Here is a 24,615-nt window from a genome sequence, read left to right on the forward strand (position 1 = left end):
GTGTTACAATTTGTGCATAGAGAAAACAGATGATCTATGCTGTCAAATGTGGTCCTCAGACCAGCAGCAACAACATCGTATGGGCCTGTTAAAAAAAAATATGCATTGAGTAATTAATTTAAAAAAATAAAGCATACAATTCAATGGTAAAAAAAAAAAATATGCAGTCTGTTACCCTATGAAAACTGAATCTGCATGTTAACAAGACCCCCAGGTGATTCATATGCACATTAAAGTTTAGAAAGCACTGGTCTAATGTCTGTCTGTTTATAACTTCCAACTCCAAAAGCGAAATGGGTATACCACTCTCAGGCAAAAGCAATATGAATACCCATACTATAAAACATATTTTAAAGTAATTTTTTGCTCTACAGAGTAAAGTTTACTGTAAGTATCCAGCTCCTTGCTCACACCTAATATGTAATTTAATTTATAAAAATGAGTTTACACACAACACGCTTATTTACTTTGTAAAGCTGGATGCAACTGTATTTCTCTGAAACACTAGTTTTGCTATGAGAAGCAATTTTGCAAAAGGTGGTAAAACCCTTAAAATCCATAATCCTGAAAAACAGACCACATGGGGAATGAAAAGGATGAGACTTGGAAATCAGGACAGTAGGTAAATTAGGAAGAGAGGGTCCAGGCTTTTAAGACAGTGATTTTTCGAGGACAGTCATTCACAGTGCAAAGAGATTTTCTCTAGACAGTTTGGGGCGTTGTTCTGTGTTTTAAGATACAGTTTTTACTGTTACATAGAAGTAATTATCTTTACTATTAAGTTATGGCATAGTATTCCACTGATATATCAGTCTTTATAATCTCTTCCTCAAAAGGAACAAATTGGGGCTTCCCTGATGGCGCAGTGGTTGAGAGTCTGCCTGCCAATGCAGGGGACACGGGTTCGAGCCCTGGTCTGGGAGGATCCCACATGCCGCGGAGCAACTGGGCCCGTGAGCCACAACTACTGAGCCTGCGCGTCTGGAGCCTGTGCTCCACAACGAGAGAGGCCGCGATGATGAGAGGCCCGCGCACCGCGATGAAGAGTGGCCCCCACTTGCCACAACTAGAGAGAGCCCTGGCACAGAAACGAAGACCCAACACAGCCATAGATGGATGGATGGATTAATTAATTAAAAAAAAAAAAAGGAACAAATTGAAAGAAAACCATAAAATCATTCTTAATTTCATAAGCATTTCACTCCCAAGGGTCTTGCCTTCTAAAATCTGATTCTGGCCACCATCATCTCTTGCCTCAATTATTACAATAGCCACCAGCCAGTATCCCCAAATGCACCATTACCCAACAGTCTATTCTCAACACTGCAGCCAGAGCAATCTTGTTACAATATCTTTCAGATCACACCATTCTGCTGCTCAAACTCTCCAATGGCTCTTTCTCACTCAGAGTAAAAGTTTAACAATGGCCTACAAGGCTATATGCAGCCCTACACCTGTCCCCCAGGTAACCCTCTGACTCTTCACTCCAGCAGCCACCTGGCCTGTTTACTAGGGCTTGGGCACTTCAGACAAGCTCCCACCTCAGGACCTTTGCACGTGCTTTTCCTTCTGCCTGGAGTCCTCGTTTCCCCAGATATCCACTTAGCTCACCTCCTTCAAATCTTCGTTCAAATGTCATCTTCCCAGTGAGGCCCTCCCTGATCACCTTACTTTAAATTGTACTCCCCCAGGAGTAATTCCTAGCCCTGTTGCTTTTTCTCCACTGAACCTGCTAAAATATGCATAATTTTTTGTTTCTGGTCTCTCTCTTCACTAGAATGTAAGCTTCAGGTGTACAAGAATTTTTGTCTGTTTTGTTCATTGCTGTATCTCCAACACCTGGAGGAGTGTCTAGAGTACTCAGTAGATGCTTTCTGAATAAATCAATCAACACTTTAGGAAACAACCATGTTAGAAGGTGGAAAAAACTCATTATTTGCACTAACTCCAAAGTATCCCCTTTCTGTGCCACAGAAGCTAGCAAAGTACCTGAGACCTGGTATGCACTCAAAGCTAATTCACCAGACTACAACCTCCCACCTGAACATAGCAGTATTTAAAAGTTGAAAGAAACGGTGAAATGATAAATGGTTCTTTCGTCTAAAAAAAGAAAGGGGCAGGTGGGAGCTATGTGACATTTTGTTTCACCAAGCAGCAACGAAATGCCAAAGTGGGCCACACAGGTGTGTCCCGCTGGAAAAGCTCATCGCAGGAGCAGCTCTGGCACCACTGGAAGCAACAGAGCAGGAACTGACTCCAGAAGCAGGTGCTCTGCTCTCTCCTGAGGCCTTTGCTACCTGAGCATCTTTCCGGATGGGGCAGGAGGGTAGGGAGGAAGGGAGGTGTTACTACTAATGGCTCATCTATCGTCCAGACCAGGACTAAGTTATTCAGGCACGTGAGGACAAAGGGAAGCAACACAAAGAACTCAGAGCAGTCTTAGTGGAACTTTTTCCTTTTGCCATAACTATACCACTTATCACTATATGGTTCCCTTCATTGCCCACAGAGAGAATAACTTTTTTTTTTTTTAATCAATATTTTCCTTTGAAGGCAGTAAGATTTTCCACATTCTACTCTAGAGTTTTTGTTTGTTTTTTATTCCTTAAGATTTCTAAGAGTTGGCAGGATAGGACAGGAGAATAGCTGGGCCTCAGTCCCCAGAGCACCTGCTGCCTAGTCCTTGGAAGGAACATTCTGAGAGCAAGTGCATTTTTAAGCCTTCTAGAATTCTGCCTGATTTACAGTGTCCTCTCAGAGAACAAAAATATGATTATATGGGACTTCAGGATAAATCTATTTTAGGCCACTCTGTCAGAGAATGTTTTAAAGAGAGTGAAAGTCAGCGGTTCACGTGGATGCAGTGCCGGCCAGGCCAATCTTCCAAGACAGGCAAACTGTTCCATGCCTTGAGGCCCCCATGTGCAGGGCCGGTCCTGAAGGAAGGCACCACAGTGAAACACTTCCTGGAACCCGCCTTGTTCCTACAACACTTCCAAAACCAGCACTCGGAGCTCAGAGCTCTAGCAATGATTCAAGGTGGCCCCAGAGTAGGAAGGTTTAGTTATCAAAGCAAACAAGCTGAGAAAGCCTAATTTCCCAAATCCACAGTGTGTGAGAGTATAAGCCCTGAGCAATTAAACAGCTATGTGGTCACATACAGATAGCTCTGTCTTGATGGAAAAGTTGATCAGTGTTTATAAAAACGCCCCATCATTGGTACCCTAAAATAACCCAGATAAATCAACAATTGCTGGGTGGCAATAAAACAGTCTAGGATAAGGATGCAAAGGAGAGAGAAACCTGGGTTCTGTGGACCTGTCTGACATCAAATCTATGTATAATCTTACTCACACTCTTGGTAAATATCTTTCTCATACTATATGAACATCTGCTTACCCAACTATCTATTCTCCTTGCAAATGAAAAAAGAAAAAGTCCTTTTATTTGATATCATATCATATTCCACCTCTGTGGGTGGAATATGCAGGGCAAGGTAATCTTTGAGAAATGAACTCGTATTTTTCTTGACTACAGCTAACAGCCCCAACTCTGTGTGTGTGTGTGTGTGTGTGTGTGTGTGTGTGTGTGAGTGTGTGTGTGTGTGTGTTGTTTCTGTGCAAAACTAAAGAAAGGGAGGCAGGGACCTCATCGTGCTAGGGTGTGCATAGTCCCCCCAACGAGATCACTACCTAAAATGCAGGCCATGGTATTCACTCTGGGACTTTTAATAACATTTCTTTGCTCTTTAAAATAAATAGAAAGTTGGCACCCTGGTGATAGCTGGCATCACAACTGACAATATCTTTTGCCTATGTATCCAAAAGTGGAATTAAACACAAAAGTGGTTATAATAACCACCTAAAAACAATAATAATCACAGACCAAATCAACTAGCTGTGTCCAAAGACTTAGGGGTTAGCAAGAGAAGATCTTTTTGAATTTGCTTTGAACCTTCAAGTCTACTCCTCCTCTACCCTTTACATTCCCTGGTGGCAGCTCCCACCGGCACCCTCCCTGCCTTTCTGCCATTATGAGTTACAGCCTCTGATCCCTCAGTTGGCAGAGCGGGGAAACTATGGCAGAACCACCTCTGCGGTCCTCAGGCCATTGATCTCAAGTCCAAGAGAGAGAGTGCCAGTTCCCTTTGGGCAGCACAACGGAAAGAACATGAACTCTGGGTCTGCTGCCATGCTGCCACTTACTCATCGTATGACTATTATTACCTAAAGGACCGTTTTAACTTTTTTAAAAATTTGCCTCTCACTATCTATGACATTTTTCTTCTCTAAGCCTCCGTTTCATCATTTGTAAAATTAGTATAATAATAATGGTAGGGGTGGTGGCAGTAGTAATAATTACAAGAACAGTGATAATGATGAATACCTACCTCACTGGGTTTCCGTAAGGATTAAATGAACTGATTGGTGCAAAGTACCCAGCAGAGCACCTGGCTGCATTGTTTCAAGAGGTGCTGAGGGGCGCGCTAAGACTCAACAGTGCAGTTCATCTGCAGAAGTGCGCTGGGTTCGGGTTCGATCAAGAGGCAGACCAGCTTTCTAAATTGCTTACTTTCTCTAAAGCCCCTTACTCCCATTCCATAAATGAAGAAAACAACCCTGCCCACCCAGGGACCGCTAGGAGAATCAAATGAAACACTAGACACGAAAGCATTTTGGAAGCAATAAAATTAAAATGATATTACTATGTTTACCTCCCCTCAAGGCTGCCAGCTTGTCCCATTCCAAACCAAGTATTAACCAGCGAGTGTCTCTGCCTGCTGTCCTACGGACCCAAAGAGTTCAGAGCTTTCTTAGCAGGAAAATAGCTCCAACTAAAAACATCTCTATTTTCCTGTGGACTGTACCTGGAATTCCAGGTACATCCTGCAATAAAGATAAAAAGAAATGAGTTTGTTCAATAGAAATAAATGTGTGTGCGGGTCATAGGCAAGCCTCCAAAAGGATGCACCTAGGCACCAAATGGAAACCACGGAATGAGGGAAAGAGCCGTGCCATCAACACTGGCCAGCACAGAGGCCAGCAGCGTTTCTGCAGACCTCCCCTTTGGCCTGACACAAGGGACCAGTAGGGCGCAGACAAGTCCATCCCCTCCTACCAAACTGTTTTCCCTGAATTCTCCATACGTGCCTCTTTTTCCCATTATTAAGGCTCCTGGGAACACAGCCCTACCTAACACTGGCAAGCCTCAGAGGCAGCAGTTAATATTTTTTAAAGATGTGTAGCAGAACAGTTTTTAAAGTGAAAACTTAGTGAGCCTTAAGCCCACAGGAGCAAGCATTTACCTTTATAACTTCCCACTTTTCTTAGACACATTACAGGACCTAAGATAAGGCACCAAAAACCTAAGGTAATTTCTAATCAGGAGGCATTATGGTCCTTACACAGTTCTTGTTCGCCAAGAGCATGGTCCTCTCTCCCCACATGCTGTACAATAACCAAGGAACAAGGGAGGGAAGGAAAAGTATGAGTTTTGTCAAAGCAACCACTAACCCTGGGCTGTGGCTTCTGCCCCCGCCTCCTTCACCCTCAGCCACAAGCAGGGAAGGAAGGCTTTCACTGAAGGCCCACACACGGGCACCTACTGTTCCAGTTCGGGCTCATTTTAGGTGCTGTGCTGTGCTCTTCTCCTCCCTGGCCGCATGTCTAAAGGAGGCCTTCACCCCTTCTGCTGCCAAGAACTCTACAGTAGAGCTCCACAGCCCCGTCAGTGAAACAAGAACGCGAATAAAGAAGGCCCATTACTTGAGGGTCTTTCCATTCTGATGACTTACATACGTCTCTTCTGAGGCCAAAGGGGTTTCATCTGGTTCCAGAATGTCTCACTGGTGGCTACTCATCTGGTATTGAATCAATCAAGGGAAGAGGCTCATTCATTCCGCACTGAGTGTCTCCTACGTAGAGGCTCCAGTGGAGCGGTGGATGGGCTGGAGTCTAGAGCCAGATTGCCTGGGTTCAAGTCCCTGCTCTGCCACTTATTAGATATTTTTTTAATAAAATGTATTTTTTTAAAGATTTATGTATTACTTATTTATTTATTTATTATCGCCTGTGTCGGGTCTTAGCTGGGCACGCGGGATCTTCATCGAGGCACGCGGGATCTTTCGTTGCAGGGCACAGCCTCTTCGTTGTGGTGTGCAGGCTTCTCTCTAGTTGTGGCGTTCGGGTTTTCTCTTCTCTAGTTGCGGTGCGCAGGCTCCAGGGCGCATGAGCTCAGTAGTTGTGGCGCGCGGGCCTAGTTGCCCCGCGGCATGTGGGATCTTAGTTCCCTGACAAGGGATCAAACCCGCACCCACTGCATTGTAAGACGGATTCTTTACCACTGGACCACCAGGGAAGACCCACTTATTAGTTACTGAGTCCCAGTTTCCTTGTGAGTAAAATGCAGATGATGATAATGATACTAATACCACCTCACAGGGTTTTCTTATAAAAACAAAATAAATTAGCTGGCAGAGAGCAAGCCCTAGCTGAATGTCAGCCTATGTGCCAGGCACTGTTGCCTTTGTAGCCAAGGAGGCCATATTCTCAGTTTAACTTTGTGAGGCCGCAGTTTGAATTCTAAGATTAAACAGTGCATGCTTTTGGCTACCGGGGGATGGAAGAAGAGAGAATCCAAACCTCAGAATGAAATCCACAGCCTTGTTCTGACATTTAAGGTCCTCCACAATCTACCCTCATCCTTCCTTCCAAACAGACCTCCTCTACATTCCCAACCAGTTCTCTGGGTCGTCCGTTCTCTAAAACAACATCAAGCACCTAACTGCCATGTTCTGTGCTAAGCACTGTTCTCCCCTCTGCTCACCCCAATGCCTTTCCCTTTCTAGATCCTGCCTGGTCTTCAAAACAGAGCTCAACATCTAGGCTTCCACAAAGCCCTCCCCAGCTGCTCTAATCCACCCTCCTGACCCCTCTGAGGTCTTCTGGCTTTTCCTCACCATGCATTGATTATTTTGTTATATGGTTATATTTTATATGCCAAACTAAAGTATAAGCAACTCAAAAGAAGGATGAATCTTACATTTCTTTGTATATCCCTAAGTGACTAGTACTGTGCTTTGCACTCAGCGGAGACTCAGTGAGTAAGTGATTTACTTGACGCTTCAAGAGGGCACAGACGACACACAGCAAACCCATTATCATTTTTTTAAAACACCTTTCTGATCAAGACTCCTTCATAGTGTAGAGATTAAAGGCTCAATCTGTAGACCTAGACTCAGTAGGTTTATGGTTAAATCTGCCACTTAGTAGTTGTATGACCTTGAGGAAGTTACTTAACCTGTCTATGCTTCAGTTTCCCCATCTATAAACTGAAGATAAACAAAGAACCTACATTTCTTAGGGGAGTTATGAGGATGGAATGAGATAATACATTTAAAGCACTTTGAACAGGGCCTGATACACAGTAATTAATTAATTATTATAAATATTCATTATTATATTATCTTCTACTATCTTCTTGAAATTCAGCTCATCCAGAATGCCCCAAAAAAGTATTTTGTAAAGTATGCTGAGCCTATACAGAAAGCTACTGGATGTCAGTACTATATACAAAACATTTCTCCCTTCTTCTTCATTCATTTGGCCCATCAGCTTGTTCAAAAAAGCATCTCTACCTCTGTACTATTGATCAGTTGCCTCAGTTTGTTATAAAATCTGTAATTCTACTGTACCTTCAATCTTACTGTACACTTCAGCAAAGCTTTCAGTGTGTACACAACTCAAAAAAATATTTTACCAGCGGCTTGAAAGAGGAAGGAAGGTCTCAAGCAAAACTAATTCACTATCAAATACATCAAGGCTATACAGAACCACCAAACTCACCACATTCCCATGAAGTACCTTCTTAAGTTATGTTTTTTCATCAATGAAAGCAGAAAATTCTGCCTCAAACCCACCAGGTATAAATATACATCTTGTCATCAAAAACAGCACATTTTTCCATCAAGCCATTTCTTTCTCTTTTTTTTTTCTACTACTTTTCAGTGAGATTTTAATTAAGATCAGCTTTAATACACAGGCTAAAAGGCAAATAACTTTTCAATCATGAGACAAAATGAAACTGCTGACAGAGAGAATGGGCAGTTCAAATTCACACACCAGCATTCAAAAAAAAAAAAAAAAAACTAGCAACTTTCTCTCAAGATATTTGCAACAAGGGGGACATTCTGCTTTCCAATCTCACAAATCAGTTTCTGCAAACTGGCTTCCACTCAGTCTGTGCCTGCATATGGCTCCTGATCTGAGTCAACTGGAGCATTAATGGTGGTCCCGCTTCTCCAGTATAACTCAGAGGTGAAGAGCAGAGTTGTGACTAAGTGAGCTCATGAACTAAGAATATCCTTGCTCATTGTTAGAGGCTATAATTGTTTAGCACAGTACCTGGCTGCAGTGCACACTCAATACATGGTTATTATTATCACTCTCATGTCATCTGTATGTGCAATTCAACAGCTAAAACCAAGAGGCTAATCATTTTTTAAGTCAATATGTTTCTTCCTGAGGCCAGCCAGTTTCCAGAACTGGCCCAACAAATCAGTTCTATGTAGCTCATTATAGAAGAGACACAAAGCAAATTATAACAAAATAGAGCAAATTAGGTTTCCAAATTTGTTAAGTAACCCTGACTGCCACACTAAGACACCATAGGGGATATGATGCTCTTATTTAAGCAACAATGTTCCAACCAAATCATTTGCTTCTTCTCATCTCTGACCTCCCATTCTGATGGCCTCTAGGAAGCACAGTGTATTTCTGTACATTTTTAATATTTTTATTTTGTTTTGTTTTGTTTTGTTTTTGGCCGCACCATGTGGCTGTGGGATCCCAGTCCCCCAACCCGGGCCCTCGGCAATGAAAGCACGGAGTCCTAACCACTGGACCGTCAGAGAATTCCCTCTGTACTTTTTTAAAAATTACTTTTTAAAAATTACCTGAAATAGGCAAAATTAAATATTTCCTAAGTAGCCTATGCTAGGAGTGTCACCTCTATGTAAAAGATCTATTTATTTTGTAATAAAGAACAAAAAGGCTTTCTTGAAATTCTTATTTACAACAAGAAAGTAAATGTAATCTATGCATGTAACAAAATTAAGTGGTATTAAACTGCATATTTTTTCTCTAGCCACCTCAACACTGAAGGTTAGTTAGGTATCTGTGTCACTGACATTTGAATGTCTAGCACTTGTCTAGTAAAATATAACATGGGCAAACATACTATGTATCTGTAGTCAAATATTTTATTTCCTTGAAGAACATAAATACTCAAGTTTTGTATAAATATTCCATGTCCTACATTTTTCTAAACTGAAGAGACTGAAGAAAAATATATCCAAAAGAAGATAATGAACATGCAAGTTATATTATGCAACTTACCTGCAGTTGCTAAACAGGAACTCATCAGGGCAAAGATGGCAATCACACAATGAGAAGCCATTTTTATTTCTCCAAAAGTCCCGTTCAGTGACCTCAGCCTGCAGTTCTTCAGATTATAGATAATCTTTGCAAATTGGAAGTGGCCTTAAAATCTTTCTTTCCAATTTTCAAATTGCCTGTAAAAATAAACATTTTAAGAAGAAAACTTAATGCAGGTATTTCTTTTCATAAATACACATCAAAGTGAAATGAAGAATTTCTAAAAAGTATAAGATAAATTTATCTTGTGTGCCTAGACAGCACTCAAGCAAATGTTGGGGGTGCAGGGGAGGTAATTACCTAATAAAGAATTTTATAGCATATACTTTTGCAAATACATGCTTGTTTTGACATTTTAAATCTTTGGTTTTACATAAAATTTTCAAGAATATAGAAAAAAATCAAGGTACACCTATAATATAACATCATCAGTTATAAAATAATCAGTGACACTTGAAACATGAACTCCCTAGTGCCAGCATAAAAAACACAAACAACTCTGATTAGAACTCAATCTAAGATGCAAACTATCATATACAGGATAGATAAACAACAAGGTCCTACTGTATAGCACAGGGAACTATATTCAATATCCTGTGATAAACCATGATGGAAAAGAATGTGAAAAAGAATATATATGTGTATAACTGAATCACTTTGCTGTACAGCAGAAATTAACCCAACATTGTAAATCAGCTATATTTCAATAAAATTTTTTTAAAAAAAGAACTCAATCTAATGTTATAGTGGCAGAGTTATCACAGGGATCAAATTGAAACACATTTAGAGTCAACCTGAAAAAATAAAGAACCATTAAAAGACAAGATTCTTATTTCAACTGTTTGCCAACATTTTAATAAGCAAAAATGTCTCTCCCTGTCTCTCAACCCCATCTGAGACTATCTGGTTGCATGACTAGAGGATCCAGAAGGTCTTTTCTAAACTTTTCCTATCCAGAGCCTTGAATGGTGAGTTTTGTGAAGGTTTGCTGAACTGGAATATCCTCCTATGGCCCTAAAGGTCACCTCATTTAGACACTCCAAAGTATTTCCAGCCTTATCTCGTTGAGCCTGGCACAACCCATAAAAGTTGCAATTCAACAAATGTTTACTGAGCACCTACTATGTTCCAGGCATTGTGTAAGGACATGATTCCTGTCAACAGGAAAAAAAATTATCCAACAACTGGATAAAAGTATAAAGACCCTGCCTGATCTAAGCCCTGGGCAAGGCAAGATCTCAGAGTTTCTAGGACCCACCTCAAACAGCTAGAGATCGCAGCCTTGTTACTCTCACCCAGAAAATTGCATCCCCAGAACCAGTTTGCTACCTTTAGAGACAAAGTCAGTTTGGGCACTTGTAGATACAGTATAAAAATATAAAAACAATGGAAAAATGAGTTTCTAATCAAATGGTCTTAGTTCACTGCATCAAGTGTTAAGAGAAAGATATTTAAAATGGTTCCCTGTAGTAGTAACACTAATGGCCCCTGAGAAGGAGAGAAACAGGATGCTTGGGGGACAGTGGTGGGAGGGGGCAGGAACCTTTTCACTGAACTCCCATTTGGGTTTTACAAGTATTACCTACCCAGAAATAACAATAAAGTTCTAATTTCAAAAATAATTTTTAGATATGTTTTAAAACTAAACTATTACATATGCAGGAGGCACTGCAGTTCAATCTTGGTATGACAGTGATTTTAAAAGCCTAGTGTGAGTAAATACAGATTATGATGGCAGTTAAAGGTCTGCCTAGGTGTGGATCCACTCTGCCACCTACCAAATGGGTGATGTTGACCAGAATACTCTTCATGCATGAAACTATCCTATGGACTGCTGTGAGGATTAAAGGAGTTAATATATATACATTGCTTACAACAGTGCCTAGCACATAATAGGCAATGAATAAATGTTAGCTATTATTATCATGCTTGTCCATTCCCTTTGAGGTGTATTTACACCAAGAAAGTGGAGAAATTAGGGTGTGATTATTCACATAATTCTTAGCTACTGGAAAACCAGTTTAGTCTTTTGTTTGCTGCTAAATAAACACTGCAATGGACACAAAAAAGAGATAAGCTAAAGAGTGGAATCACTAAGAGAAAAAAATTGCCAGTCAAATTGAGGCACAATCCATTGGTGGCACAATGGTTTTATCTCAAAAACTGACTAAATTATAGACACAATTTTGGACACCATAAAATTGACTTCAATCATCCCCTGAAGTCCAACATTTCTGTCACCATAATTCCACATCACCTCAGATGTAATGGAAGTCTCTTCTGTTAACCTAAAAGTCAATGACAGCAAAGAGAATTTGTCCCTGTTTTTTTCCCTTCGAAAAATTAGATTTCCTGGGCTTCCCTGGTGGTGCAGTGGTTAAGAATACGCCTGCCAACGCAGGGGACACGGGTTCAAGCCCTGGTCCAGGAAGATCCCACGTGCGCGGAGCAACGAAGCCCGTGCGCCACAATTACTGAGCCTGCGCTCTAGAGCCCGCGAGCCACAACTACTGAAGCCCGTGCGCCTAGAGCCCGTGCTCCGCAACAAGAGAAGCCACCACAATGAGAAACCCGAGCACCGCAATGAAGACTAGCCCCCGCTCGCCGCAACTAGAGAAAAGCCCGCGCACAGCAACGAAGACCCAACACAGCCAAAAATTAATTAATTTTAAATTTAATTTTTTTTAAAAATTAGATTTCCTGAATGGATCAATAAGAAAAACTCTAAAAGAATATGCTATTTCAACAAATGCTAAGGGCAACTTAGCAAAACCCTGTAAGGAGATTTCAGAAGAAGACGACTTCCCAGAGGATTTTTATGGTGCGCACAAACTATATAACCAGCAGGAGGCTTGTGGGAATATTTAATGAGCTTGTGTCACCCCCTGCCCGCAGCTGCAGAGGCTCTGTGGAGCTGTGCATGTTAATCTGGGGCTTAAACCAGGTCTGAATGAACCTGTGAAAAAGAAAGGCAAACGGTTCTATTAAAAATATAGACTGCAAATTGCTGACAAGAATATTGGGTAATTATTAAAATGCAGCAATTACTGATATAATAGAGCCAAGCTAAACAGTTTGATGCCCAAAGGCAAACCACAGCAAGTTTACACCGGATCTTAAAACATCTCCAAGGAAGTCCAAGACAAGTTGAAACTTACACAGTGCTGCTTCAAACAAAGAGGGAGCTTTTCTTCTTTTAGCTTAAAAGTCCCTCCCTAATGTAACTTGTTCAAAAAGAAAATAAACTGCAGAGAGTTTTTGTCTAATCTTCCCAATGTGGTGACAGGATCCTAAGGCGGAGGAGAATAAAAAAAGGAAGCATGTCGTTCCATTCAGTGGAACTCCAGTTTTGGCCAAGACTTGCATATGTCAGCGCCTTAACACACGACTTAGGGATCAGTTCCCCAACCAGAAGAATGCAGGATGATCAAAGGCTTCAGAAAAGTTGCCGATCTTGAATAAAACTAGGGAAACACAAACTCTTCTCCTTCTCTGAGGTTATATCACACTCAGTCTGCAAAGACCAGGGACTCGCCGCTCTGGTTTTCTGAGCTCACTGTATCTCTTTGGACTTTAAGAACTAAATGCTTCCTTTAGAATATAAATAGGGTACTCTGAAATCTTGAAAGAACAATTTGGGGTCTACTGTGTAGTAGTCATTTCGCCCACATTTCAAAGTAATGTATTCCATTCAAAGGGTACCAGAACTTATAGTATCCGCAAATGAACAGAATACAATTCTGAGTGGGACTTTAACGGATTTTTTAAAAAAAGAATGTGATACTAATTCTTCTAATTTCCCCTGTGTCTATTTCTAAGGCCATTAAACTGTGTGCTGCCCCACATTCTCTAGTTATCCAACAGAATTCACAGGGAAAGACCAGGATAAGCTGAAAACCCCCACCCAAACAAGTCCCAGAAACCATCACGGGTTAAACTAATGTTCAAAAGGAATTGGTTGGGAACAGTATTCCCTGGGTTGACCAGGATGTTTTTTAAAGAGAAAATCTTGCTCTATCTTAGTGGAAAAATGTGGTGAAATGATGTCTGGCAATAGGCTAAAAGCCAGCAAGAAAAATTGCTAACTTCCCCTTAGATGGCTAACACAGTGGCTATGAACATGAGATTATTCAAAATCAGAACTTAAATTAGCTTCCAGCCAATCAATTTCTCAATTAAAAGAATTAGCATGCAAAAGATAACATGAACAGCTTTTAAAGTTAGAAGAAGTCAACAGGATTCATGGATGAAGAGGAGCCCAATCTCCAAGCCCAGCACTTGCCCCAAATAATAAGGCAGAGTCAAGACTAGAAACCAGGTCTTTCCATGACCAGCACCCTACCTTGCAGTTCCAGGTCTGTTGCCACAAACTAGGAATCATTTTCTCTCCCTCCATACTCAATCTCTGGAAACAGAACGGTTTTTCCAAGAGAGGGGGAAGCCTGCCATGGCTGCCACCAGACATTGGTACTTCCATGTTGACATATGTACTCTGCACAAATCATTACTGATCACAAACTGTGACTTGACTTCAGGACTGTGGGTGGCGGCTATAATAAATAAACAATCCTTGGTGATGTTGTATGACTCAAGTTCTGTGAAGATGAAGCACAAATCTTTGCATAATCATATCTTAACACTAAGACTGTTTAGCCCCCAACAAGGAAAATATTCAACAAATGTGAAGATCTTAAAGACAGAGATATAATGAGTGGAATAAAAAAATGGCCATTCCCTAAACTCAAATAGTAAATAACACCTGATTTTCTGGTACCTTCAATATGAAAAGGTTTTCTAGCAGATCATTAAATTGTTTCCAGTCTGCCATTTAAGTGAATTTTTTTGAGAAAGGTATACTGTTAAGTCTGCAAATGGTTAAATAAAAGCTGGTAGAAGAATTGTTCTGATGGATATTCAACATGTTATTCAGGGGATTTAGAAAAGAGGCAGGATGGAGGACATCAATATCTAGCTTGGCAGCTGGTAAAAAGGGGTGTGCAACATGTAGAACAGATACTATTGTTCGTCTGATGACATTTGGATGCCCTTTAAGACTTGTACACAGAGGAAGCAAAGCCACCTTACTGAGTCGCAACTCTCAGATTTCTCTACCACACAGAGAAACTAGCTAATTCCAAATCCCCATTTTCAGACCAATTTGGCACAAAGAGGAGAAAAATCCTGGATTTGGATAAGAAATCTTTGGAATTGCATCTAAGTACAATCAATATTCAATAAATATTTACTACTAGGAGCCAGGCACTGTTGAAGATATCAAGGATATAGCAGTAAAAAAAAAAAGGAGCCAAAAATCCTGCCCTCATGGTGCTTATATTCTAGTAAAAGTAACACCATTTACTACATTAGGCAAGATATTTAATTTCCTGAGCTTCATTTCTCCCTTCAGTAAATCTTTATTTATTGCTTACCCCATGCCAGGCAATGGGAATATAACGGCCATGAAAAGAGACATGTTCTTTTACCCTCATGGGCTTAAAGTGTGGTGGGATAAACACAAATATGTAATTATACACTATGATAAGGGCCCTAAAGAAAAGGTATCCACAACCTGAAGGATAAGCAGAGATTTAAAAGCTCTGGTGAAGGATGACATTACAGTAGAGGAACCATTACAGGTCACTGATGCTGAAGGGAGCATGGCTGCAAAGTCAAAGGGAAAAGAGAGGAATAGGTTCAAGAAAGAGTTTAAGCAGGAAAGTGGAATGATCCGATTAGGTTTTTAAAGTTTCCCTGGTACAGGCACTATGGAAAACAGTATGGAGGTTCCTCAAAAAATTAAAAATAGAACTACCATATCATCCAGCAATTCCACGTCTGGGTATATATCTAAAGCAAGTTAAATCACTGTGCTAAAGAGATATCTGCAAACCCATGTTCACTGCAGCATTGTTTACAATAGCCAAGACATGGAAACAAGTGTCCACTGACGAATGAATGGATAAAGTAAATGTGGTATGTACAGAGTGGAATATTACTCGGCCATAAAAAAGAAGGAAATCCTGCCATTTGCGACAACATAGATGGACCTTATGAGCATTATGGTAAGAGAAATAAGTCAGACAGAGAAAGGCAAATACTGTAGGACACAATTATACGTAGAATCTAAAAAACTGAACTCTTAGAAACAGAGAACAGATTGGTGTTGCCAGAGGTGGGGGTGAGGGGTGGGAGAAATAGGTGAAGGTAGTCAAAAGGTACAAACTTCCAGTTATAAGATAAATAAGTTCTGGGGATGTAATGTACAACATGATGACTAGAGTTAACAATACTGTATTGTATATTTTAAAGTCGCTAAGAGAATAAATCTTAAAAGTTAACACAAGTAGGGAATTCCCTGGTGGTCCAGTGGTTAGGACTCCATACTTCCACTGCAGTGGGCACGGGTTCAACCCCTGGTCGGGGAACTAAGATCTCGCATGCCGCATGATGCAGCCAAAAAAAATGTTAACGTGAGTAAAAAAAAATTAACTATGTGAGGTAATGGATGTTAACTAAACTTAACTGTGGTGATCGTTTTTCAATATATACATACATCAAATCACTATGTTGTATTTTATGCAATGTTATGTGTGAATTATATCTCAATAAAACTGAAAAAAATTTTTAATTAAAAATAAATAACAATTTCCCTGGGTACCACGTGGAGAAGAGAATGAAGAGAGCCCACAGTGCTTGGATGTTAAGACTCTGACAGCAGGTCAGATAAGAAAGGTGGTTTGGATCAGAATGGAGCCTCAGTTTCTTCATTTGTAAGAAAATAAACTAACCTTACCTACATCACAGGGCCGTTACAAGAATCAAATGAAACTGTACACATAACAGCATAAAAGCTATCATGACTTAATCATTAGCAGGCTATCTCTACCAAAGAGAATTATTATCCTGAAGCCTAAGAAAGTCCCAATATTCTATGGCTGCCAGTGGAAGGGGAAAAAAAAGGAGGTTTACTCTTGAACTACCTATACTTGTGGATAAAAATTCCACATGAAGACCCAGTAAAGGAAGGCAGGAAGCACAGAGGGTACAAGATGTGCAGAGAAACTGGGCTCTGCTCTCCCCTTCCCCCCTAGGACCTGGCCCACCCTCACTCCTGTTGGTTACAGAGAGTATAACCAACACATCTCTGGCCCCAGCATCCTTAGTTTTCTTGGGGCTGACCTTCAGTCAGTCCTTAAAAGCCCTCTGTCTATCCCAAGCACAGCAGACCTCACTGCCCAAGGAAAATACAGCAAAAAGTGGAGGGTGGGCATGTACACATCTCACAAGGCTGTGAAGACCAGGTTTTGTTCAAGTTCACAAACTAGGACAGATTTTATTTCTTTCTTTATTTCTTTATTTATTTTTCGGTGAGTTAGGTCTTCACTGCTGCGCCCAGGCTTTCTCTAGTTGGGGCGAGCGGGAGCTACTCTTCATTGTGGTGCACGGGCTTCTCATTGCGGTGGCTTCTCTTGTTGCGGAGCATGGGCTCTAGGTGTGTGGGCTTCATTAGCTGTAGCACACGGGCTCAGTAGTTGCGGCTCGTGGGCTCTAGAGCCCCGGCTCAGTAGTTGTGGCACACGGGCTTAGTTGCTCCGCGGCCTGTGGGATCTTCCCGGACCAGGGCTTGAACCCGTGTCCCCTGCGTTGGCAGGTGGATTCTTAACCACTGCGCCACCAGGGAAGTAGGACAGATTTTTTTACCCACCCTTGCAGTATTCCAGGAACTACCTTTCACATTTAATATTTCTGCATCCAAAGATTTTCGTTGCTTATAATTTTAAGCTAGAATTAATAGAGAACGATTCTTGGGGTTCCAAACCTGGCTCACCCAGATGTCTTACACTGGACAAGTCATTTAGCCTCCATCCCCCCTAATCTGTAAAACAGCAATGATATTTTGATTGTAATATATGAGACAGAACATGGGCATGATACCTAAAACAACACCTGGCCCACACAGTACATTTTTAAAAAATAATAGCCATTGCAGTTATTATGATTAAAATACATCTAGTCTGTCAAAAAAAAACCAAGCAAACTACCAGTAACAAGATAATATAAATAACAGTTTACATCAAAGTTTGTATTAATTTTAGGATTAGACTTTGTCATCTAGAATTTCAAAAATTCCCTTCATCACCAAAAAATAATGATTCCAAACCTAATGTAAGATATTAGTCCTAAAGATAGCCCTAATATTGCAATGCTATTCCCAAAGGGTAGTAAAGCTGCTGCCTCAACAGCTCTGGTGTTATACAGGGATGTGGCTGCATGGCCCTCCTCAATTCTACCTTATGATTCCCAAATTAGCTTCAGGGGTTTAGCCAGGGGGCTGCGGAGCTCAGCCTGGCACTGCCACCAAACTAACCCAGCTGCCTAGAGAAAGGAATCAGCTATCACCAAAAGGGCTTATTAAATCACAAAGCTGCAATTATTCCACCAAAGTCAGCACAGCTGAATATTCTCGGGCCCTAGCAAGCACCAAGCCATTAAAAAAAGCTTTGGGGAAAAAAATTTTAAAATAAAAATAAAATAAAACAAAAAAAAAAGGCTTTGGGGAAGCTACACCTTCTAGACCTCCAATAGACTATTTTGTACAATATATACTAATTTACTAAAATATCTGATTCACATCTTTATTTATATTTGCAGGGATTCTGCAAATATATGAATTCAGAATAAACACTCCAGCAACAGACTATTTTACTAATCACAATTAAGCACATTTTTTTATTCCTCTCACTGACTTCCAATATAAAATTCTTTCTCTTGGGTGGGGTAATCCCTCAACAGATACATTTCAATCACTTAACTGATATATTTGGGATACATTTCAATCACTTAACTGATATATTTGGTAAGGAAAGGGCTCAGCAGCCCAGGCATTGTGAAACATTAAGGATTAAAACAAAAGAATTAAGATGGTTGCCCACTGCGGTCAGGATAAAGACCAAAACACTCTGCATGGTTGCTGGGTGTTGCCAACTTAGTCCCACCTCATCTTCTGCATCTTCTCCAGCCATGCTCGCCTTAATTCAGTTTTACACAAGGGCCAAGCCCTTGCTTCCAGGAGCGATGTTCACATTTTGCAACTCAATGACCCTTCATGGTCCCCCTAATATGGTCAATTTCAAACATCTTCAAGGCCTCAGGTCTTTGTATAAGCATTACTTCTTTAAGGAGGCCTCCTCTGATTCTCTCGAAGCAGAACGTAGTGCAATTCAACCCTGTTGGTAAATCTCCATGTAATTATTTCCTTCCGGGTATGGTTTTCGCACTCATCTGTTCACTCCAGAAAGAGGGATGACAGTCTCCCTGGCTCACTTGGCATATAGTAGGCATCCAATGAAGGTACCATATGGATCGCAAGTATAAAATACTATCTTGTACATTACAATGAGAAACAGTATGAAAAGATGGTGAATTATCAGAACATTTCTCAATAATAAATGATACGCCAACAAGTAAGAGTTGTATATAAGAAAGAACCTACACCTCTGGCAGCCTCAAAGGGACAAGAGAGGCAAGAATTCTGGCATCAACATGTGTTACAAGCTCAGACAAGTCACTTCATTTGGGGCTTTAATTGCTTCATCTCTAATATGAAGAGATTAAACAAGAAAATCTTTTATTCTCTACCTTATTTATGATTGCCGTTATAAGGACTAACAACTAATCCTGAATCTCTCCTATAAAATGAAACTTCAAACACACTTGTGGAAATTTGAAATGCATGATCATGTAATGGCTAGCAGGAATGACAACAAAACTAGAAAGTATTATCCAAAAAAACATTCAACTTGACAGTGTAAGTGTAAATAAAATACTAATACTACATTAGCTATTTTTAACACACAACTTACAGAAACAAAAAATTTTTTAATGAATTATCTTACAAGCAATGCAAGCAACCACAAAACCTGAATTTTGTCAGATTTGCCCATTTCATCAAAACTGCCATCTTTATTCCACTCCTCCAACTCCACGAACTCTATTCGTTCCCCTCACCTCATTCCAAAAGCCACTTCTGAACAATCCCAGCCCACTGTAAACACTGTCTCCTTAACATCTTGTGTATGATTTGTTCCATGTTATCTTCTGCTCAGAGCCAAGTCAGAATGTTAGAAATAGATAACATGTACTCCAAGCCTTTAATTTTGCAGATTAGCAAACCAAGAATTAGAAAGGCTCGATGACTTGTCCACTGATACACAACTTGTAAGTAGCACAGCCAAGACTTATCCACAGGCTGCTTTGTAATTATTCTGTGGTAATTCCCGTGTTTCTACAACATTCGCCTTCCGACTAGAGGCTAACACCCTGCTTTCTTCTTCTGACCTCACAAAACATCTCAGTTAACATCTACTGAACACCTACACTGTTTTTCACAATTTCTCATTTCAGCCTCTCAACAACCCAAGGAGACAGATGTCCTTAACTCCACTTCATAGTGAGAAAAGTGAGGCTTAAGATGCTAAACCACCCCCAAGGTCACCACCTAATAAATCCTGGCACCAGGATTTGAGCCCAGGTCTGTCTGATTCTACAGCCTATGCTCTTAACCACTACAAACAGGAGCTCCTCCACTATGGACACCAATCAGGCCCTGCACAGACATTCACTTTCTGATAGGGGCAGTCTGATTAGATCTGACATAAAGGATAAGTTATTTTGTTTCGAAACCACGGAGGCAAGGCTCAATCAGCAGTTTTATTTTACTTCATTTATTCATTATTTATTAGCACCTACCATGTGCCAGGCACTGTTCAGGGAGCTGGGGACACAGCAGTGAACTAAACATGACACTGTTTTCATGGAGTTTACCTTCTAATGAGAGACATTATATATTTATAATGTGTCAAATGGTGGTAAATCCTGTGAAGGAAAAATAAAGCAGGTTAAAGAGAAAGAATGATGAGAGGAGAAATGTTATTTTAGATAGGGTGGTCAGGGAACGTGTGATATTGTGACTTATAAGAAACAGGTATTTGGTCTTCATCCTGTTTCTGGCACAAAGCTCTTAAAACCTTTGGAATTTCCTAAGTGACAAGAGAGATAAAGGTGTCTTTTGTTATGTTAATGAGGTCAGTTTTAGACCCCACCTAAAGATGGGGGGTGGCTGTCAGGAGAACTAACCACGTGATTAGAGGATCATCGGAAATTTTAGTCCCACCCCCTACCCCTACCCATCCTCGGGAGATTACCAGTGGCCAATGATTTGATCAATTGTGCCTATGTGAAGATGCTTCCATAAGAACCCAAAAGGACAAGGTCCAAAGAGCTTCTGGTTGGTGAACACAAGGAGGTGCTGGGAGAGTGGGGCACCTGGAGAGGGCATGGAAGCTCTGCGCCCCTTTCCCACATACTTTGCCCTTTGCATCTCTTTCATCTAGCTGTTCCTGACTTATATCCTTTTATAATAAAGTGGTGATCTAATAAGTAAAATCTTTCTCTGAGTTCTGTGAGCTGCTCTTAGCAAACTAATCAAATCCAAGGTGGGGTCATGGGAATCTCTGATTTATAGCCAGCCTGGTCAGAAGTACAGGTAACAATGTGGACCTGAGACTGAGACTGGTGTCTGAAGTCCAAGGAGGAGGTCCTGGGGACCTCCAATCTGCAGCCAGTGGGTCAAAATCCCAGGTAATAACCTGGGCTTTTGACTGGTGAATGAAGTGGACAGTGGTCTTTGAGTCCTTAACCTGTGGAAGATGATGCTATCTCTGGGTGGACAGTAGATAGTGTCAGAGCTGAGACGCTGCCAGTGTCTGAGAATTGCTTGCTGGTGTGGAGGGAACACACTCCCCCGAAGTGGGATCGGTGACCAGAACCCTTTTTAGAAGGACTCTCAGATGAGGTGACATTTGAGCACAGAGATGAGAGGCAGAGCTATGAATATCTGAAGGAAAAGCATCCGAGGCAGTGGGGATAACAAGTGCAAAGGCCCTGCACTGACAGCATGCTTGGTGTGTTCTGGGAGCAGACTACAGTACAGTATAGTATAGTGGAAAGGGGGGGCACCCAGCCTACCTGGGTTCAAACTTCTGCTCTGCCTCTTTCCAGTGGTGTAACTGTGGGCAACTCGATAAACACCTCCATGCCTCGTCTATAAAGTAGAGATAATGATTCTATTTCTCTAATGGGGTTGTTATGAGGATTAAGTAAGTTAATAACATATAAAGCACTTAATACCTCATATGTTCTTAGGGTTCAGGAAATGGTAGCTTTGATTTTTAACTAGGTCATTGACAACAACTCCATTCAAGACAATTTACTTTCAATTTGATGGTTTTGAATCCCAGGGTTAAATTATGCTGCAGCTTTGCACATGGCCAATAACATCCTACTAAGCCTCTGACTTCCTTGGCTGGGCTTCCTGTCCTGATGAGGAGGGCTCTGTAGAAACCATACTGATGTTATCACAAAAAGAGAGGGGGGCTAATGCCTCTACCATCACTGTTACACTAACATAAATGAGCTCTACACCCAACCCAACCCCCATCCGCAAGAACTGGAGGCTTCTTCAGAAGTATAATTTACCACCCCTTGGATTTAAGTCATTGGTTTCAAAGGACCAGATCCCCACCAGCACCACTGAGAGAAGCAAGTGGTAGTTTCTTTTTTTTTTTTCTTTTTGGCCGCACCTCAAGGCATGTGGAACTTCCCCAACCAGGGATGGAACCCGTGCCCCCTGCAGTGGGAGCGCGGAGGTCTTAGCCACTGGGCCGCCAGGGAAGTCCACAAGTGGTAATTTCAACTGCTGTCTTGAAAAGGGTTAAAACCTCTCTGCAAAATTAAGACAGTAATTTAATTTTTAAAAAATCCTTTCTCCAATGTCCTTTTTGTCTAAACTAAACATTTCTTTTCAAAGAAATAAGAACATCAAAGCAAAACTTAAGAGTCTGGCCTGGCAGTCTCCAGACTGTTCCTTAGAGCACAGCCCCAAAGCAACTCTAGAAGGTCCGGTGAGCAGCCCTGTAGATGGGCCTAGAACCAAGGGAAGATGTCAGGACCACAAGGAAATTCTGCTCCTCTGCCCCATACCCTCTCCCCCAGCTCTTTTCTTTAATGCTGTGTTTACTTTTCATCTTTGCAGTCCGATGGGTTAAAGGGCAAACCACAGGCAGAGAGAAACCACAGCAAGCCCTAGCCTTTTAGAGGTAAAATGGGAGTCTTCCCAAACCACTTTTAAGGCTGAGGAGAACCCACAGTTGCTGCTTCAAGTCAGACAATTAAAGATCAAGTCAGACAATTAAAGAGATCAGTGTTCTAGTCTGACAGGTCTAGAACGAGGCTTTTTAAAAATCAGATTCTCCTTCGAGACATATCTGATGGTTTTCCCTTTTTAATGCCATAAATGTACATTTAACTGGATTTATAAGAAATCCACAAATCTTGCTTCTTCTCATTTATTTATTCATCCAACAAATATTTATCTAGTGCCTGCTCAGTCAGTGCAGGACTCTTCCAGGTGCGAGGATTCAACAGGGAATAAAACATGTAAAAATCCCTGCCCTTGTAGAGCTTACATTCTAGTCAGGGGAGACCGACTATTAACAAGATATATAATTATATGTGAGGTAGAGATAAATGCTAAGAAAACAAACAAAGCAGAGAAGAGAGAAAGGAAGTATTTGGGAGTCTTTGTTTTTTTTGTTTTGAGTAAGGACCTACAAGAAATGAGCTCTGTAGAAAACCATAATTCAAAAAGACACATGCACCCCAATGTTCATTGCAGCACTATTTACAACAGCCAGGTCATGGAAGCAACCTACATGCCCATTGACAGACAAATGGATAAAGAAGATGTGGTACATACATATAATGGAATATTACTCAGCTATAAAAAGGAATGAAATTGGGTCATTTCTAGAAATGTGGATGGATCTAGAGACTGTCATACAGAGTGAAGTAAGTCAGAAAGAGAAAAACAAATATCATAGATTAACGCATATATGTGGAACCCAGAAAAATGGTACAGATGAACCGGTTTGCAGGACAGAAATTGAGACACAAATGTAGAGAACAAACGTATGGACACCAAGGGGGAAAGTGGCGGGGGAGGTGGTGGTGGTGTGATGAATTGGGAGACTGGGATTGACATGTATACACTGATGTGTATAAAATGGATGACTAATAAGAACCTGCTGTATAAAATAATAAATAAAATTAAATTCAAAAAAAAAGAAAAGAGCTCTGTAGATATTTGGGAGAAAAACAGTCCAAGCAAAGAAAACAGCACATGCAAAGGCCCTGAGACAGAGTGTGTCTAGTATGAGGAAGGTAAAGCAGGTCAAGCAGCTGGAGCAGAGTAAACAAGCCAGAAAGCAGAAGAGTGAGGTCAAAGAGGTAACAGGCAAGGGAGTCACCGGCTGGTTGTATAGGGCTTTATGGATCATTATAAGGATTTGGGGTTTTACTCTGAGAAAGACAGGAACAAAAGAGTGTTTTAATCAGAGGAATAACAGCATCTGACTTAGGTTTTATCAGGGCCATTCTGGCTACTGGGTGGAGCATACTGCAGAGGGGCAGAGGGAAGCACTACTCCCAGCTGTGCAGTCTTGGGCAGACCACCTAACCTCTCTGTACCTGGTTATCCTCCTCTTTAGAGGGACCTGAAAATTCTCTTCAGAAATAATTCTCATTTCTAAGCCCCAATCTAATGCTAAACTCTATGATTCTGAGCTGATTATTTCCTTTGTCTTTTCTACAAAAAGTTACAATTTATATCAGCTGTAAACTTGATCTTTCCCCCAAGCTTTAACAGAAATGGAACCAAGTTGAAGAATTCAATTTGATAACATGTACGTCATGCCCATGCCACACACCTAGGATACAAAGATAGTAAGACTCAATCCTGCTCTAGAAGTCTACAATCTGGCAGAAGAAGAAAGTAAGTTCTCACGAGGCAGCAGGAGAAACGCTGCAAGAGAAACACAGGGAGGAAGCAACCAACCACCTGCCAGGAAGAGCCATGTGAAGCTTCACCAGAAAAGCTGACCATGGAGATAGCCTGGATGAGTAAGCAGGGGGCCACAAGGAAGGAGGGAAAGGAGGGGATGCTAGAGAAGAGACCAGTACTGAAGAAACAGGGCATGAGAGCACAGAGTGTGCTCTGGAAACCATAAGGAGTCTGGTATGAACAACAGTGAGGTTCGCAGAAGAAGTGAAGGAATGATGGCTG

General features: G+C 41.1%; 1 protein-coding gene across 8 annotated transcripts in view; it reads right to left on the reverse strand.

Moving 5' to 3' along the window:
• The window catches only part of TGFBR3 (transforming growth factor beta receptor 3), a 199,568-nt gene that overhangs the window by 166,030 nt on the left and 8,923 nt on the right, over positions 1–24,615 (reverse strand). For 7 of the 8 annotated variants that reach the window (XM_068540299.1, XM_068540297.1, XM_068540293.1 and 4 more), the window contains exon 2: positions 9,396–9,571. In XM_068540299.1, coding sequence (XP_068396400.1) covers positions 9,396–9,456 — 61 coding nt within the window. In that variant the 5' untranslated portion in view covers positions 9,457–9,571. Of the gene's footprint in view, positions 1–9,395; positions 9,572–20,183; positions 20,257–24,615 lie in introns of those variants that run through there. The other variant, XM_068540292.1, reaches the window with a different exon arrangement.

Source organism: Eschrichtius robustus, chromosome 3, assembly GCF_028021215.1.
Source record: "Eschrichtius robustus isolate mEscRob2 chromosome 3, mEscRob2.pri, whole genome shotgun sequence".
NCBI classification, from domain to species: domain Eukaryota; kingdom Metazoa; phylum Chordata; class Mammalia; order Artiodactyla; family Eschrichtiidae; genus Eschrichtius; species Eschrichtius robustus.